The sequence below is a fragment of the Petromyzon marinus genome, unplaced genomic scaffold, assembly GCF_048934315.1.
Source record: "Petromyzon marinus isolate PM22_M1 ecotype Great Lakes invasive population unplaced genomic scaffold, UKy_Petmar_22M1.pri1.0 PM_G_Scaffold_54, whole genome shotgun sequence".
In the NCBI taxonomy this organism is placed as follows: domain Eukaryota; kingdom Metazoa; phylum Chordata; class Hyperoartia; order Petromyzontiformes; family Petromyzontidae; genus Petromyzon; species Petromyzon marinus.
The window spans coordinates 488807-506704 of record NW_027423007.1 but is presented as its reverse complement, the minus strand read 5'-3'; the positions used below and the strand labels follow the sequence as shown (position 1 = coordinate 506704).

Here is a 17898-nt window from a genome sequence, read left to right as displayed (position 1 = left end):
GAGGAAATGGAGTCTGCCTAAGTGGCCCGCGATCACAAATTGCTCTTTAATTCCATCATTAGGGGAAAGAACGGTGATCCAATCTCTGACCCCCAGGAACAGATTTGCAGATTTGCTGAGCATTTCTGTGACGTCCTGGGGGAGGGGAAATCCCTCAGCCAGGAAAACAACGTGGCACAAAATGGGGATGACCCTGCTGAGTATGCGGTGCCTCAAATATTGGAGGAAGTCACCCCCTGGGAGTGGCTGGCTGAAGTGACATTTGTTGAGGAAGTACTGAAGGCGATCCAGAGTCTGAGACCAGGAAAGGCAGCAGGCAGAGATGATCTTCCAAGCGAAATGCTGAGGGAGGGTGGCGTTTGTGCACAGACTGCCCTATATGACATCATAACAACAGTCTGGACCACTGGACGGGTTCCGCAGGATTGGAAGGATGCCCTGGTGGTCCCCCTCTTTAAGAAGGGGGACTGCACAGACTGTAACAACTACAGAGGCATCTAACTCCCCAGTGTGCCGGGAAAGGTCCTGGCAAGGATTATTCAACATCAACTTGCTAGGCACGCTGAGGAGAGGCTTGCGGAACCCCAATGCAGTTTCAGCAGAAGGCGGTCCTGCACAGATGCCATATTTTGTCCGTCTGCTAGAGCAGAGGTATAAGGAAATCCTACAAGACTTACATCTCTGCTTTATTGACCTCGTCAAGGCCTATGATGCCATCAGAAGGCCTGGGCTCTGGGTTGTTCTTCGTGCTTTTGGAGTCCCTGACCCTCTGCTCACAATCATTAAGGACCTTCATGATGGTGGGCAGGCCCGGGTAAAATTACGTGGCCCGGAGTCAGAGCCATTCCCTGTCCACCTTGGGGTGCGACAGGGATGTCCTCTGGCTCCCACATTATTTAACATCTATTTTGACCACGTAGTTCTTGAAGCCCTTCAATAGCTGTACCGGAGGAATTTCCACTTGGTACAGATACAATAGGAGGCTGATTGATGCCCGGGTGCGGTCAAGGGATTGCTCCCTATTGCTCAACCACGTTATGTATGTCGATGATCTGGTAATTGCTCCTCACTCAGAGGAGGAGTTGGAGGCGCTGCTGCTGAACCTGGAGTATGCCACTAAGAGGTGGGGCCTTACCATCAGCCCCACCAAAAACTAAGCATCTGCCTGGGTATTTTGTACCATCGGACACTCCACCCCCATAACTCCCAATTAGGGATAGGGCAGTTGTGGAGAGAGTGGAGAGTTTCCCATACTTTGGCAGTGTGCTCATGACCGGTTCTGGTTTAACAGCAGAGGTCTCACTCCGAATCAGTCGAACGGCAATATCTTTTCATCGGTTGCGTAACGCTGTGTGGAAGCTACATGGTCTGTCGCTCCGCACTAAGCTTCAGGTCTTCTCGGCCACGGTCATTCCCTCCCTTCTCTACGCTTGCGAAACGTGGACCCCCCTAATGGAACATCTTCGCCGGTTAGAAACATTTAGGCTGGCCTGCCTACGATCCATCCTGGGTTTAACCAGACTGGATTGTGTGAGGAGCTCACAAATCCTTGAAAGATCTGGGCAAGGTCCCATCGGTGAGCTCCTCCGGCGGGCAAGGCTGTGATGGCTGGGCCATGTAGCCCGCATGCCCAGCCAACGCATGCCGAAACAGCTTTTGTTCGGCCGGATTGAGGGGGCTAAGCGGGCGCGGCACAGGCTAGAGAAGAGATGGAGTGATGCAGTACAGGAGGACGTGGAGCTGAGTGGACTTGCCGATGACTGGTACCAGCGGTGTCAAGATCGGCCTCTGTGGAAGAGGTTCGTGAAGGATGCTACTGGGCAGTTGGAGGCAGTCGCCCTCCAACAACAACGGAGGGCGGAGGAGCGATGCTCATAACAACGAGCGGAGCGCCGGGTGGCTAAAGCACAGCAGGTTGGCACAGTAGGGGGCACAGGTGGTGCCTCAGCCAGTCATCTCAGTCAGTCGACCCGTGGCACCTCGGTCTGCCCCGTGACCTCCTGCCAGCGGGCGTTCGACACTTCATGTGGCCTCAGGGTGCACATAGCCTGGCACAAGCGTCGTGGTGACGTCACCGCCACTTAGTGGCGAATGGCGGTTGTTGTTATGTATATATGTATGTGTGTATGTATGTGTGTATGTATGTACCTTTTTCTCTGCAGCTCCAAGTGTGGGAAGGAAACATGGCTGCCCCTCCCCGTGTAGCTCCGCTGACGCTTGATGACGGTGTGGGAGGAGGAGGCCACCACCTCCTCACTCTTCTCCTCCACCTCCTCACCCTTCTCATCCACCTCCTCACTCTTCTCCTCCATCACCACCTCCTCACTCTTCTCTTCCACCTCCTCGCCCTTCTCCTCCATCACCACCACCAACCCCTCGCCCTTCCTGGTGCCGCCAGCGGCCACGGCACCGCCCTGCCGGTCACCGGACGGCAGCGGCCGTGGGGCGACGACGACGACGCCGCCGCGACCGGTGCCGCCAGTGCCGACGACGCCACCGACGCTGTCGCCGACGCCGCCCAACGTTGCCCGGTCGCCGATGATGACAGGCGAGGTAGTTAACACCTCCTAGTCACCGTGATGATAACAGGCGAGGTAGTTAACATCTCCTAGTCACCGTGATGACAACAGGCGAGGTAGTTAACATCTAATAGTCACCGTGATGACGACAGGCGAGGAAGTTAACATCTCCTAGTCACCGTGATGATAACAGGCGAGGTAGTTAACATCTCCTAGTCACCGTGATGACGACAGGCGAGGTAGTTAACATCTCCTAATCACCGTGATGATAACAGGCGAGGTAGTTAACACCTCCTAGTCACCGTGATGATAACAGGCGAGGTAGTTAACATCTCCTAGTCACCGTGATGACGACAGGCGAGGTAGTTAACATCTCCTAGTCACCGTGATGATAACAGGCGAGGTAGTTAACATCTCCTAGTCACCGTGATGACGACTGGCGAGGTGGTTAACATCTCCTAGTCACCGTGATGACGACAGGCGAGGTAGTTAACATCTCCTAGTCACCGTGATGACAACAGGCGAGGTAGTTAACGTCTCCTAGTCACCGTGATGATAACAGGCGAGGTAGTTAACATCTCCTAGTCACCGTGATGATAACAGGCGAGGTAGTTAACACCTCCTAGTCACCGTGATGATAACAGGCGAGGTAGTTAACATCTCCTAATCACCGTGATGATAACAGGCGAGGTAGTTAACATCTCCTAGTCACCGTGATGATAACAGGCGAGGTAGTTAACATCTCCTAGTCACCGTGATGATGACAGGCGAGGTAGTTAACATCTCCTAGTCACCGTGATGATAACAGGTGAGGTAGTTAACATCTCCTAGTCACCGTGATGATGACAGGCGAGGTAGTTAACATCTCCTAGTCACCGTGATGATAACAGGCGAGGTAGTTAACATCTCCTAGTCACCGTGATGATAACAGGCGAGGTAGTTAACATCTCCTAGTCACCATGATGATAACAGGCGAGGTAGTTAACATCTCCTAGTCACCGTGATGACAACAGGCGAGGTAGTTAACATCTCCTAGTCACCGTGATGATGACAGGCGAGGTAGTTAACATCTCCTAGCACATTCCAAACACTGCACAGCAATCGAATCGCTGGGGATGGGAGGGGGTGGTGTAAAACGTCGTATTTCCAAGCAAAGTAAAATGTTGTGGACCCCATGAGGCTGATGAAAGTTTCACCCTCACGAAAGCGACGCTGGGTCGTGGCTCACAGCGTGATACCAAATAAAAAATAAAATAAATGAAATAAATCCATCACCTCACAACTTTTTACAGTTTCCCGCTCTTTTTTTCTATGAGGCGACTTTTAACCCGCCCCCCCCCCCCCCCCCAGCGTGTAATATTGTTTTTGTTATTTATAAACACTCGGATTCCCGCACTTTTTATCGCTTGTTTCGTGACCTTCAAGGGGTGAGAAAAAAATTAAGAACAAAAAACCCCCCTCAGACGTAGCAACTCCGAAGTCTTAAAAAAAAAGACGTGTAAAATTGTATTTATAAATAAACTACTCGGCAACGTAAAATAACAGCCGCCCCACGTCCTCTACTTGATATAAACCCCGAAATGTTTAATATGATTTATAGAAAAATATATAGTTTTGTATTGTTTTTACCTCAGCCAGCCACACGCTCGGTGACGTCACCCTGCAGCTGCGCTCGTGACGTCACGGTGCGGGGTTGGTTGCAGGCGTTCGTGACGTCACGATACGGGAGAGTGGTTGCGGGCGACCGTGTGACGTCACGGACCCCACCCCCCCCCCCGCGTGACGTCACCCCTCGCGCTCGTAACCTTAATAAGACAGTTGTTTTAGGCGTTACTGGTTGCTATTTTGATTTATTAAATTGTTTTAGTTTAATATGTGAGACGAGCTTTTTTGCCCGTCCAAGGACGGGTGTATATTGCAGTAAGTCTTAAATATTTAATAGAAAAATTGTTCAGCTCGTGATTATTAATCGTGGGGGGGTGGGGGTTGCCCCATGTGGAGTGACGTCTCCGGCTCATGGTTGTGGAGGGGTGCGGCATGTAGAGTGACGTCACCCGCTCATGAATATTCATGAAGGGAAAGGGGTGCGGCATGTGGAGTGCGCGACCTTCTTGTGCGTCAGTGTAAATTTCCATGCGTGCGTGAATATTAATGAAGGGAGAGGGGTTCATGTGGAGTGACGTCACGCGGGGGGTAGGCCTCCTGTGTAGTGACGTCACGCACGGGACGGACAGACATTTCTGGGTGATTATAGCAGGTAATTAATGTATTATATTAAGCTCCTAAAGTAGGCTACTGCTGATTAAACTATATATTTTACTAGGTAAAGCCAGAAACTACCCGGTTATCACAAATGATAGCTGAACGAAGGGGCTTATATGAAATGTGGAAATCTATAGCAGCTAAATACTCCCTAATACTGCGTATAGTGAACATGTTTAATGATGCTTTAAGACGAAGGTTTTCACGAGGGATTGGGGTCAACAGAAGTTCAGGCTGCTCCTATTTAGCCCCCTCTACCCAACACACACAATCCACGTGTAATGACTCGCAGACACACTGACTGGTGAGGGTTCTCTTGACAGCGACGACTTGCGACACAGCAACGACCCCTGACTCCCACGGCAGCCCAGAACCTCGCTCCTCGCCCCCTTTTTACCCCCAGCGTGGCCATCCACCCACCCCTGGCCACGCCCCTACTTCTCGAACTCTCTCGAAGGTTCTTGAACCTTCCTGAAGATCCAATATCGCTCCCTCTCTGCTACCTAGCCTGTTATTACCACTCGTGACCGCTAGCCTTATATACTGTCTTCTATACTGCAACACTTGTGCAACGAATCTTCACCAGTGGTTGAACAGGAAATCTATGCCTTTTGCAGTGCCAATGATTTGGAGAGAGCCAACAGATCATATCGGCAATTGTTACTTCTGCATGGCGCCTCCAGTTAGGAAAGGTTTGTCAAAGAATTAAAAGTGGACTGGGCATTATCCAAACATTCCATCAGCTACACGCCCAGGACCCCACGGAGAAGGACTGCCGATTCCTGATGCACCAGAATCATTCTCACTAGACGAGGAAGAGGATGAAACTTCTGGTCCTCAACCATCAAGGTCACGTGACCCAGATTTTCTCCCATCCTCATCCTCTGAACCACACCTCATAACACAAGGTAAACTGAAAGATAATAAGTCGTGATAAACTTTATGCATAACCGCAAATAATAATATACATACATATTAAACAAGAATATCAATCACAATGATACACACAACACACACGTTTGTAATGACACTTTAACACATCGTTCATTACATTACACAATTAACATTTCAGAAAAATTTAGAATTTTCACAATGCAATTATTTTATTACAATGGGTCTCTGTGTGATCAGTCGACTGTCTCTGTGGTGAGTCTGGGTATCTGTGTGATGAGTCTATGGGTCTCTGTGTGATGAGTCTATGGATCTCTGTGTGATGAGTCTATGGGTCTCTGCGTGGTGAGTCTATGGGTCTCTGTATGATGAGTCAATGGGTCTCTGTGTGATGAGTCTATGGGTCTCTGTGTGATGAGTCTATGGGTCTCTGTGTGATGAGTCTATGGGTATGTGTGATTAGTCTATGGGTATCTGTGTGATGAGTCTATGGGTCTCTGTGTGAGTATATGGGTCTCTGTATGATGAGTCTATGGCTCTGTGTGAGTCTATGGGTCTCTAAATAGTCTATGGGTATGTGTGATTAGTCTATGGGTATCTGTGTGATGAGTCTCTGGGTCTCTTTGTGAGTCTATGTTACATTATACACTAGCGAGCAACACATCTGAAGCCCCGAATGGCACTGAAGGGGGTGGGTAGCCAGCACCACGGCTGACCACCTTTGTCTCCCTAGGGGGCGATGTTTACAACCCGCACCGGGTATATATTTACGCAATCTATAACATCCCCCCCCCAAACAAAAAAAACGTAGCACAAATGTGGCCAAAGTCCTTTTCCAGTTTAATAGACAAAGAAATCACTAAAGCTTCAAATCAAGATTAGACAAATGGTTATTTTTCCCAGTAATGCCGACTGAGCTACACGACGCCTTTTACTGGTAGGAACTTCCTGGTTACACCACCAGCCCACAGGGGATTATTGTGTCTGTCTGTCCGTCGTGCATCCAAAAATGAGAGGGGTGGGGCTGGGTGGAGAGGGGAGGGGCTGGGTGGGGCTGGGTGGTGAGGGGCTGGTCACCCCGTGGTGCCCTTATAAAACTCAACGTTTAACCTACTCACGCCGGCTTGTGCCAGCCCTCACAGTCGGGCATATTTGCGGAATACACCACGTGGTGGCGCCGCCGTTGACCCTGGCCATTGACGGGGCAACCCAACGTTCCTACTAGCTCCCTCCGCAGGAGAATGTGTTCAGAAGCGACCGGGCAATCACAAGCGACAGTCTCAGTTCTCCTCTTCCCGCTTGACGCTGACTCCATCCACCAGGAGGTCACCACCTCGAGTCGAACCCTGACCTTCACGCTTCACCGTTATCTCTTCTTCACACTCCACCATCACTCCTGGCCACGTAGCAAAGTTGTCATTTTCTTCCGGTTCTTGTTTTATGAGAGATGGACTCATGGCAGCGGCACTTTGGCCTTCACAAGTAGATTTCACCCTCTCGTGGATCTTTTCATGCATCGTTCGTTGTCCTGACGCGATAAACCCTTTCCCACACACGGTGCACTTGTAGGGCTTGTCGCCTGTGTGTGTTCTCTGGTGAATCCGAAGATAGTTTGAATAGGAAAATGCTTTCCCACACACACTGCACTTGTAGGGCTTCTCGCCCGTGTGTGTTCTCTGGTGAATCCGAAGAGAGTTTGAATAGGGAAATGCCTTCTCACACACGGTGCACTTGTACAGCTTCTCGCCTGTATGTGTACTCTGATGATGTTGAAGAATTTCTAAACGAGTAAATGCCTTCATGCACAGAGTGCACTTGTAGGGCTTCTCACCCGTGTGCATTCTCTGGTGAATTCGAATATATGATGAATGCACAAATGCCTTCTCACACACGGTGCACTTGAATGGCTTTTCGCCCGTGTGTGTTCTCTGGTGAATTTTTAGATTTGTTAAACAAGCAAATGCCTTCTCACACACGGTGCACCTGAATGGCTTTTCGCCCGTGTGTGTTCTCTGGTGAATTTTTAGATTTGTTAAACAAGCAAATGCCTTCTCACACACGGTGCACCGGAATGGCTTTTCGCCCGTGTGTGTTCTCTGATGATGCTTCATGTGTTCAGCGTGATCCGTGCTGTAGGTACACCGGTCGCATTGGTGCCTTTTAGCACCGGGCTCTGTCGAGGACTTCTCCATGCGATCGACTCTGCAGATAAACCTTACACGTTACACACAAAATCACACGCACACTACAGAGACAAGCATCGACCGTGTGCAGGGCCGGATTGAGGCGTGGGGGCTTTAGGAACTGCAGCCCAGAGGCCTCCGCCAGCTGGAGGGCCTCCAGAGATTAAGAGAAAAAGTTTTTTTCAGTTGTGAATGCTGAATTTATTTTCTCGTTAGCCTTGTAAAAATAAATTGTATTGTTCTTTAACTTTGTTTTCCTTTTGGGAATATTACTGGGGGCCTCAAAGTACCTGTAGTAACAACAACAACAACAAATGCCATTCGCCACTACGTGGTGGTGACGTCACCACGACGCTTGTGCCAGGCCATGTGCACCTTGAGGCCACGTGAAGGCCACGTGAAGTGTAGCACAGGGCCATACACAATCTTAATCCGGCCCTGCTCGTGTGCAGCCTTAATTGTGTTGGGGCAGGGTGTGAGTGTGAGATTGTAAGTCTGTGTTTGAGTGAGAGATTGTCAGTGTGTGTGAGTGTGAGATTGTCAGTGTGTGAGTGTGAGGTTGTCAGTGTGTGTGTGAGTGTGAGATTGTCAGTGTGTGTGTGTGAGATTGTCAGCCTGTGTGAGTGTGAGATTGTCAGTGTGTGTGTGAGATTGTCAGCCTGTGTGAGTGTGAGATTGTCAGTGTGTGTGTGAGATTGTCAGCCTGTGTGAGTGTGAGATTGTCAGTGTGTGTGTGTGAGATTGTCAGTCTGTGTGTGAGATTGTCAGTCTGTGTGTGAGTGTGAGATTGCCAGTGTGTGTGTGAGTGTGAGATTGTCAGCCTGTGTGTGTGTGAGATTGTCAGAATGTGTGAGTGTGAGATTGTCAGTGTGTGTGTAAGATTGTCAGTCTGTGTGAGTGTGAGGTTGTCAGCCTGTGTGTGTGTGAGGTTGTCAGTGTGTGTGAGTGTGAGGTTGTCAGTGAGTGTGTGTGAGTGTGAGGTTGTCAGTGTGTGAGTGTGAGGTTGTCAGTGTGTGTGTGTGTGAGGTTGTCAGTGTGTGTGAGGTTGTCAGTGTGTGTGTGTGAGGTTGTCAGTGTGTGTGTGTGTGAGGTTGTCAGTGTGTGTGTGAGTGTGAGGTTGTCAGTGTGTGTGTGTGAGGTTGTCAGTGTGTGTGTGTGAGGTTGTCAGTGTGTGTGAGTGTGAGGTTGTCAGTGTGTGTGTGAGTGTGAGGTTGTCAGTGTGTGTGTGAGTGTGAGGTTGTCACAGTGTGTGTGAGTGTGAGGTTGTCAGTGTGTGTGTGAGTGTGAGGTTGTCAGTGTGTGTGTGAGTGTGAGGTTGTCAGTGTGTGTGTGAGTGTGAGGTTGTCACAGTGTGTGTGTGAGTGTGAGGTTGTCACAGTGTGTGTGTGAGTGTGAGGTTGTCAGTGTGTGTGTGAGTGTGAGGTTGTCAGTGTGTGTGTGTGAGGTTGTCACAGTGTGTGTGAGTGTGAGGTTGTCACAGTGTGTGTGTGAGTGTGAGGTTGTCACAGTGTGTGTGTGAGTGTGAGGTTGTCACAGTGTGTGTGTGAGTGTGAGGTTGTCAGTGTGTGTGTGAGTGTGAGGTTGTCAGTGTGTGTGTGTGAGTGTGATGTTGTCAGTGTGTGAGTGTGAGGTTGTCAGTGTGTGTGTGTGAGGTTGTCACAGTGTGTGTGAGTGTGAGGTTGTCAGTGTGAGTGTGAGGTTGTCAGTGTGTGTGTGTGAGGTTGTCACAGTGTGTGTGAGTGTGAGGTTGTCACAGTGTGTGTGTGAGTGTGAGGTTGTCACAGTGTGTGTGTGAGTGTGAGGTTGTCACAGTGTGTGTGTGAGTGTGAGGTTGTCACAGTGTGTGTGTGAGTGTGAGGTTGTCACAGTGTGTGTGAGTGTGAGGTTGTCAGTGTGTGAGTGTGAGATTGTCAGTGTGTGTGTGTGAGGTTGTCAGTGTGTGTGAGTGTGAGGTTGTCAGTGTGTGTGAGGTTGTCAGTGTGTGTGAGTGTGAGGTTGTCACAGTGTGTGTGTGTGTGAGGTTGTCAATGTGTGAGTGTGAGGTTGTTAGTGTGTGTGAGTGTGAGGTTGTCAATGTGTGAGGTTGTCAGTGTGTGTGAGTGTGAGGTTGTCAGTGTGTGTGAGTGTGAGGTTGTCAGTGTGTGAGTGTGAGGTTGTCAGTGTGTGTGAGTGTGAGGTTGTCAGTGTGTGAGTGTGAGGTTGTCAGTGTGTGAGTGTGAGGTTGTCAGTGTGTGTGAGTGTGAGGTTGTCAGTGTGTGTGAGTGTGAGGTTGTCAGTGTGTGTGTGTGAGGTTGTCACAGTGTGTGTGAGGTTGTCAGTGTGTGTGTGTGAGTGTGAGGTTGTCACAGTGTGTGTGAGTGTGAGGTTGTCAGTGTGTGTGAGGTTGTCACAGTGTGTGTGAGTGTGAGGTTGTCAGTGTGTGTGTGTGAGGTTGTCACAGTGTGTGTGAGGTTGTCAGTGTGTGAGTGTGAGGTTGTCACAGTGTGAGTGTGAGGTTGTCAGTGTGTGTGTGAGATTGTCAGCCTGTGTGAGTGTGAGATTGTCAGTGTGTGTGTGTGAGATTGTCAGTCTGTGTGTGAGATTGTCAGTCTGTGTGTGAGTGTGAGATTGCCAGTGTGTGTGTGAGTGTGAGATTGTCAGCCTGTGTGTGTGTGAGATTGTCAGAATGTGTGAGTGTGAGATTGTCAGTGTGTGTGTAAGATTGTCAGTCTGTGTGAGTGTGAGGTTGTCAGCCTGTGTGTGTGTGAGGTTGTCAGTGTGTGTGAGTGTGAGGTTGTCAGTGAGTGTGTGTGAGTGTGAGGTTGTCAGTGTGTGAGTGTGAGGTTGTCAGTGTGTGTGTGTGTGAGGTTGTCAGTGTGTGTGAGGTTGTCAGTGTGTGTGTGTGAGGTTGTCAGTGTGTGTGTGTGTGAGGTTGTCAGTGTGTGTGTGAGTGTGAGGTTGTCAGTGTGTGTGTGTGAGGTTGTCAGTGTGTGTGTGTGAGGTTGTCAGTGTGTGTGAGTGTGAGGTTGTCAGTGTGTGTGTGAGTGTGAGGTTGTCAGTGTGTGTGTGAGTGTGAGGTTGTCACAGTGTGTGTGAGTGTGAGGTTGTCAGTGTGTGTGTGAGTGTGAGGTTGTCAGTGTGTGTGTGAGTGTGAGGTTGTCAGTGTGTGTGTGAGTGTGAGGTTGTCACAGTGTGTGTGTGAGTGTGAGGTTGTCACAGTGTGTGTGTGAGTGTGAGGTTGTCAGTGTGTGTGTGAGTGTGAGGTTGTCAGTGTGTGTGTGTGAGGTTGTCACAGTGTGTGTGAGTGTGAGGTTGTCACAGTGTGTGTGTGAGTGTGAGGTTGTCACAGTGTGTGTGTGAGTGTGAGGTTGTCACAGTGTGTGTGTGAGTGTGAGGTTGTCAGTGTGTGTGTGAGTGTGAGGTTGTCAGTGTGTGTGTGTGAGTGTGATGTTGTCAGTGTGTGAGTGTGAGGTTGTCAGTGTGTGTGTGTGAGGTTGTCACAGTGTGTGTGAGTGTGAGGTTGTCAGTGTGAGTGTGAGGTTGTCAGTGTGTGTGTGTGAGGTTGTCACAGTGTGTGTGAGTGTGAGGTTGTCACAGTGTGTGTGTGAGTGTGAGGTTGTCACAGTGTGTGTGTGAGTGTGAGGTTGTCACAGTGTGTGTGTGAGTGTGAGGTTGTCACAGTGTGTGTGTGAGTGTGAGGTTGTCACAGTGTGTGTGAGTGTGAGGTTGTCAGTGTGTGAGTGTGAGATTGTCAGTGTGTGTGTGTGAGGTTGTCAGTGTGTGTGAGTGTGAGGTTGTCAGTGTGTGTGAGGTTGTCAGTGTGTGTGAGTGTGAGGTTGTCACAGTGTGTGTGTGTGTGAGGTTGTCAATGTGTGAGTGTGAGGTTGTCAGTGTGTGTGAGTGTGAGGTTGTCAATGTGTGAGGTTGTCAGTGTGTGTGAGTGTGAGGTTGTCAGTGTGTGTGAGTGTGAGGTTGTCAGTGTGTGAGTGTGAGGTTGTCAGTGTGTGTGAGTGTGAGGTTGTCAGTGTGTGAGTGTGAGGTTGTCAGTGTGTGAGTGTGAGGTTGTCAGTGTGTGTGAGTGTGAGGTTGTCAGTGTGTGTGAGTGTGAGGTTGTCAGTGTGTGTGTGTGAGGTTGTCACAGTGTGTGTGAGGTTGTCAGTGTGTGTGTGTGAGTGTGAGGTTGTCACAGTGTGTGTGAGTGTGAGGTTGTCAGTGTGTGTGAGGTTGTCACAGTGTGTGTGAGTGTGAGGTTGTCAGTGTGTGTGTGTGAGGTTGTCACAGTGTGTGTGAGGTTGTCAGTGTGTGTGTGTGAGTGTGAGGTTGTCACAGTGTGAGTGTGAGGTTGTCAGTGTGTGTGAGGTTGTCACAGTGTGTGTGAGTGTGAGGTTGTCACAGTGTGTGAGTGTGAGGTTGTCAGTGTGTGTGTGAGGTTGTCACAGTGTGTGTGTGAGTGTGAGGTTGTCACAGTGTGTGAGTGTGAGGTTATCACTGACCCTGGTGAATCTTCGTCGTTGTCAAGGCCGCAGGCTTCACCTCCCTCACGACTCTCAAAATGGCGGCGAGCGAGGAGGGGGAGGAGCCAGAAAACTCCGCATCACGTGGGAGGGGAGAAACTGAAACCTGATTGGCTCCAAGGCGAAGAGATTTTTATTTTATTTACGGGAAAACTTTATTCTTTTTAACCGTACGACGGATTTACAAAACTCACCATCAACAATAAACACTCGCGTTGGCATTGGCGCGGTCTGAATAAAAAAAAACAAATTTTTATTGGTTATGTAAATATTAAAAAAACGCAGTAATATCAGAAATCTCATCTTGAGTAACAAAAAAATGACCAAAATGATATTCCGTATTCTTAGCTCTTTCGGTAAAGTCACGTTGAAGGGAAACAATAAAATAATAAAATATATATGAAACAATAAAAATTCTCACACGTTTTGACCATAACACAAACGGTCGTCATCAGGTGTGTCGGTTTGCATAAATTTATTTATTTTTAAACGGTGTATTTATTAATTTTTAAACGTTAGCACCACGCGCAGCGATTTGGCAGTTTATTTAGAAGGACTAGTCCATCTGTGTTCTGAAAAGAGGAGGGGGAAGACGAAAAATTAATGTATGCTGTCTGAAAGCCACTGTAAGCGTGAATAATCAATTAACACCTGAAATGGTTTATCAAATCGTTCCAATGAATACTAAGCCAGAATCCATCTTCTCGGTTGAAATTGTCTCTGTGCTTGTATATGTAGATAGCCTCATGAACGAATCTCTCATGGTAGCCAGATGGCTTACAAAGAACCTCTGTCTTGGAAAAGTCAATGTCACGTGAGCCTTGCTAGTGACGTCATGTCACCAAGGTATTCACCCCACCCCCGTCCAGCGCGCCCTTGAGAGTGACGTCACCTCTGCTTGGTCACTGCCGATATCTGTTCCGGTACAATCCTTATTTGGGCAAAGCTACGCCCAGTGACGGTGGCTCATTAACATAATGAGTTCGTGAAAGCCGTCGCGAGTTTATTGGGACGGGTTCAGCGCCCACGCCCCCATCCCTCGACATATGGCCTGGGCTCATTAACATAATTTTATTCAGTTACGGAGCCGCTCGTGGTAGGGGAGTGTCTTGTACCCCGGACGTGACGTCATGTTACCTGCTGCTGCCGTGTGACGTCACGAGGTAACAGGAAGCGATCGCTTCGCTCTTGCACTGAAATCCGAGGTGAGAAATTCTCATTGCGGTTGTGGTTGTTGTGGTGGTGGTAGTGGTGGTGGTGGTTGTTGTTGTTGTTGTTTACCAAAGTAGAGCCTCTCTCTCTCAGGGATGTCAGTTGAGTAGCAGCGAGCATAGGAATCGATGTCCAGGTTGGAACTTTACAACGCGGGGCCTAGCCACGCGGGGCCTTGCCTCCTGCCCTCGCCTGATTGCATTCACTTTAATTATCTCGCTTAAGTTTAATTTGTCTTCACCCGGCTCGCCACTTTGTAACTTTGTTTTATTGTAAATATTCACGCAGTTTTTATTTTCGTTCTTTTGTTAGCAGGCCAAGCCCGCTTGAGCTGCTATACCGCTCTTGTTATCAGAAGCGACCTGCCCACAACAACACAAGGTGAGGCTTTGTCAACGTGTGTGAATGTTTTGACTTAAAACTTTGGTGACTGCAGGAATTAATATTCTTGGTTCTTTCGGTAAAGTCACGTAGATAGAAAATTAAATAAAAATAAATAAAAATAATTACAAATAAAGCAAAACAACTCACGTCGTTTTGATCGCAACACAAGTGGTCTTTATATAATGTAATTGTATTATCAGTTATTGTTATTTTCTGTCTACGTAACTTTACCGAAATCAACAAGAATACGTGTGTCAATGTTTATCGGTCAAAGATGCTATACGGAGTGACGCAAACTCCAAATATACAGCAGGCGTCAGGGTCGGGATCGAACCCACGACTTCCTGTATACCAGGTGAGGTAGTTAACATCTCACCACGGAGAGAGACACGCAAACTCCAGTTAGCCTCGGATATGTTCGTTGATCCTCAATTAATTACTTGGTGGAGTGAGAAAGCATTCATGCCAAGCAGATGAAGGTGGCCAGGCATGATTCTAGACACGCCACCGCCTGTTTACCCAGTGACAGCGTACAGTTTGTTTTTGCAGTAACGTCTATTACCTCTGTTGAACACGAAGGTTATATCAAAGCAATAGTTTATTTTTGTTTTCCTCTGGAACTCTTTATAAGAATGGAAACTGGAGGTGAACACAGCACACACATTCAGCTGAAGTCGGATCTGTTCATCCCCAGCATTCAAGGACATCTGAGCCTGGATTCACACCTCTAAGTTGCGATTGAACATTAATTTCTGCATAACACAAATAGTATTGTTTTCAACACCCTTTGCTATGTCAGCTGAATTTAGCTTTCATAAATATTCATTTTGTAGTCAGACAGCCGAAATTGTGTGCTTAGAGTTTTGGGTTAACATTCATCTTGAAGATATGAAGGCTTCCAGGCATATTAATGACATTTTCCCTCTCATTGTGTGCCATAGCAGCCCGTGGAGAGAAACCCTTCAGGTGCACTCTGTACGTGAAGGCGTTTGCACAGTCACCACATCTTAAAGTACACCAGAGAACACACACGGGAGATAAACCCTTCAAGTTGCAGTGTGTGCGTGAAGGCGTTTGCACGTTCATCAAATCTGATGAATTTGGGAAACTTTTTCACTACATCATGAATATATTAATAAGTATAGACGTGTAAGTCACGTGTGCATTCCTCTGTGCCTGACGTGTAGATGGTGTGGATATTCTTTTTTTCTGTCTGCAGCTGACGCTTCCTCTGCAGATTTGGTCTGATGGAGCAAAGGCACTCAGCGCAGCTCGGTACGACAAGTCAACAATGCGACCAGCGTGCATACAGCACGGACCGGACTGGAAATTTGACATGGCACCAGAGAAGTCACACAGGAGAGAAACCCTTCAAATGTACTGTGTGTAACAAGGCATTTGCATGGCCATCAGTTTTTCAGAACCACCAGAGAACACACACGGGAGAGAAACCCTTCAAGTGCAGTATGTGCGTGAAGGCGTTTACACAGTCATGTAATCTTGTAACACACCAGAGAACACACACGGGAGAGAAACCCTTCAAGTGCAGTGTGTGCGTGAAGGCGTTTGCACAGTCATCTGCTCTTAAAGAACACCAGAGAACACACACGGGAGAGAAACCCTTCAGGTGCACGATGTGCGGGATGGCGTTTACACAGTCATGTAATCTTGTAACACACCAGAGAACACACACGGGAGAGAAACCCTTCAAGTGCAGTGTGTGTGGGAAGGCATTTTCAGATTTATCTACTCTTAAAAAACACCAGAGAACACACACAGGCGAGAAACCCTTCAGGTGCACGATGTGCGGGATGGCGTTTACACAGTCATATAATCTCGTATTACACGAGAGAACACACACGGGAGAAACCCTTCAGGTGCACTCTGTGCGGGAAGTCGTTTGCACATTCATCAACTCTTCAAGTACACCAGAGAACACAGAAGCATCAGAAGATCCACAAGGAGTGCAGTCTGAAATCAGCTTGTGAAAGTCAAAGTACCGCAATGAGCCCATCCCTCATGAAACACGAACCGGACGAAAATCCCAGCTTGGACACTTTTAAAGGTATTGAGGTGAAATATGAAGAGGTGATGGTGAAATGTGAAGAAGTGAAGAGCGAAGAAGTGAAGGTAAAATGTGAAGATGAAGATTCAACTCCAAAATGGGACCTTCACATCGTAAAGCAGGAGGAGAATTCTGACTGAGGCAGAGTGAGGCAACTCCCAGCAGTTTGTGGAATTGGAGGTGTGGGTGGACTTGCTCCTAGACAATACAAAGTCAAATGGAGACCCGGTAGATGTGTAAGCCAGAGACGATGTCGCTACAATGGATGCACCTTTGTGACAGGCCTTTAATGACAAGAATGTGAAGTTGGACACTTTGTGGGCCCATGGGTTGGGTAGATCTCTAACCAGGAGCAAGAGCCAATAAGCTCCCAAGCATTCACTATGTTATAATTGCTTTTACATGGTGCTTGCTTAATCGCCTCAGCAACTCGGAGTTTTGTGTCGTACCTCTTCTGAAACACTCGAAGAGCATCCCCAAGTAGCAGCTGCCCCTGTGTGGCACAAGGTGGTGGCCCTGCACCGGCCTGCATGTGGACTAGAGCCTGTCAGTAGGGGGCGATGATTGATGTGTCATCTCAGTTGTGTAGTTTGTAGGTAATGTTTAGAATTTGCTACAATTTCACTCAGACGCCAGCATGCAATGGCCTACTCGTTTTGAATGACAATAGTATGTTTAACATACACTTTGAAGCAGACTGTGCAACTTTTTTTGAAAGCTTCTTGTTAATACGATGTAACGTGATGCAGTATATTTCACTGCAGTAATGGTTAATATGCCTGTCAATAAATTTAGAATGTATACTTGTCTGGTTTTGTGCATACTTGTAACATTTGATCTGTAAGGGTCAAACATTGAATAAGTGATGTTAGGACAAAGTGTGTGTGTGTGTTTGAAAGTAACCTGTACAGAGAACTCAGGTGAGACCCGTTGTTCTTGTGATACAGATCAAAGGGTGTTTTTGTGTTCCACGAAGCATCTGCCTCTGGAGCAACTCATTGTCTTTGAAATAGGTAGCACACTCGGATCATTCATGAGTTACAAGGCATACCACTTGAAAGTTACACGTATAGGAGGAGGTACATTCTCTACAACACGAATTGTAGTTTTGTCTTACGTGTTGACGTAGATTTTGTCTAACTAGGGCTAGAAATGCACCTTGCTGATTGACGTCTGGATGTTCGTTACCTATCGGTTGAAGCAAACCCCACTGCTGTTGTTGAGACGCTGTGCACCAATAAGGGTTCAACACATTGACGGCCTTCAGGCCAGGAAAGTCACAACATTTGCACACGAAGGATGCATTCACGCAAGTACCCCATGCTCCGTTTTGAAGTTGTAAAATGAAACATCTTTGAATTGTGTTGTGTTTTGAATTGGATGATTTTATTTCTTCATTAAAAGCTTGTATCAATTTACATCTGGAAGACTTCATTGAAAAGGAGATTTCGTGTGAATTTTCTCTCGTCATTAAGTAGATGGCCTTGCCGGGGGTTCGGTTCAATGCGGACACAAACAGTGTACACACACACAGTGTACACACACACAGTGTACACACACAGTGTATACACACAGTGTACACACACAGTGTACACACACACAGTGTACACACACAGTGTATACACAGTGTATACACAGTGTACACACTGAACACATACAGTGTACACACACAGTGTATGTACACAGTGTAAACACACGTAGTGTACACACACTGTATACACAGTGTACACACAGTGTACACACACACAGTGCACACAGTGTACACACACAGGGTACACACACAGTGTACACACACTGTATACACAGTGTACACACACACAGTGTACACACACACAGTGTACACAGTGTACACACACACAGTGTACACACTGTACACACTGTACACACAT

At 47.9% G+C, this 17898-nt stretch overlaps 1 protein-coding gene across 1 annotated transcript; it reads right to left on the bottom strand.

Moving 5' to 3' along the window:
• Positions 1 to 5705: 5705 nt before the first annotated feature.
• On the bottom strand, positions 5706 to 12389 carry LOC142917872 (uncharacterized). The gene is made up of 2 exons (XM_076062204.1): positions 12328 to 12389; positions 5706 to 7874 (listed from the first exon to the last, which is right to left on the bottom strand). Exon 2 carries the CDS (start codon positions 7862 to 7864, stop codon positions 6953 to 6955), a length of 912 nt encoding a protein of 303 aa, XP_075918319.1. The 5' UTR covers positions 7865 to 7874; positions 12328 to 12389; the 3' UTR covers positions 5706 to 6952.
• Between the last annotated feature and the right edge of the window lie 5509 nt (positions 12390 to 17898).

Excerpts from the sequence above, each read along its gene's own strand:
- LOC142917872 (XM_076062204.1), bottom strand. The coding sequence starts at position 7,864 with ATGGAGAAGTCCTCGACAGAGCCCGGTGCTAAAAGGCACCAATGCGAC.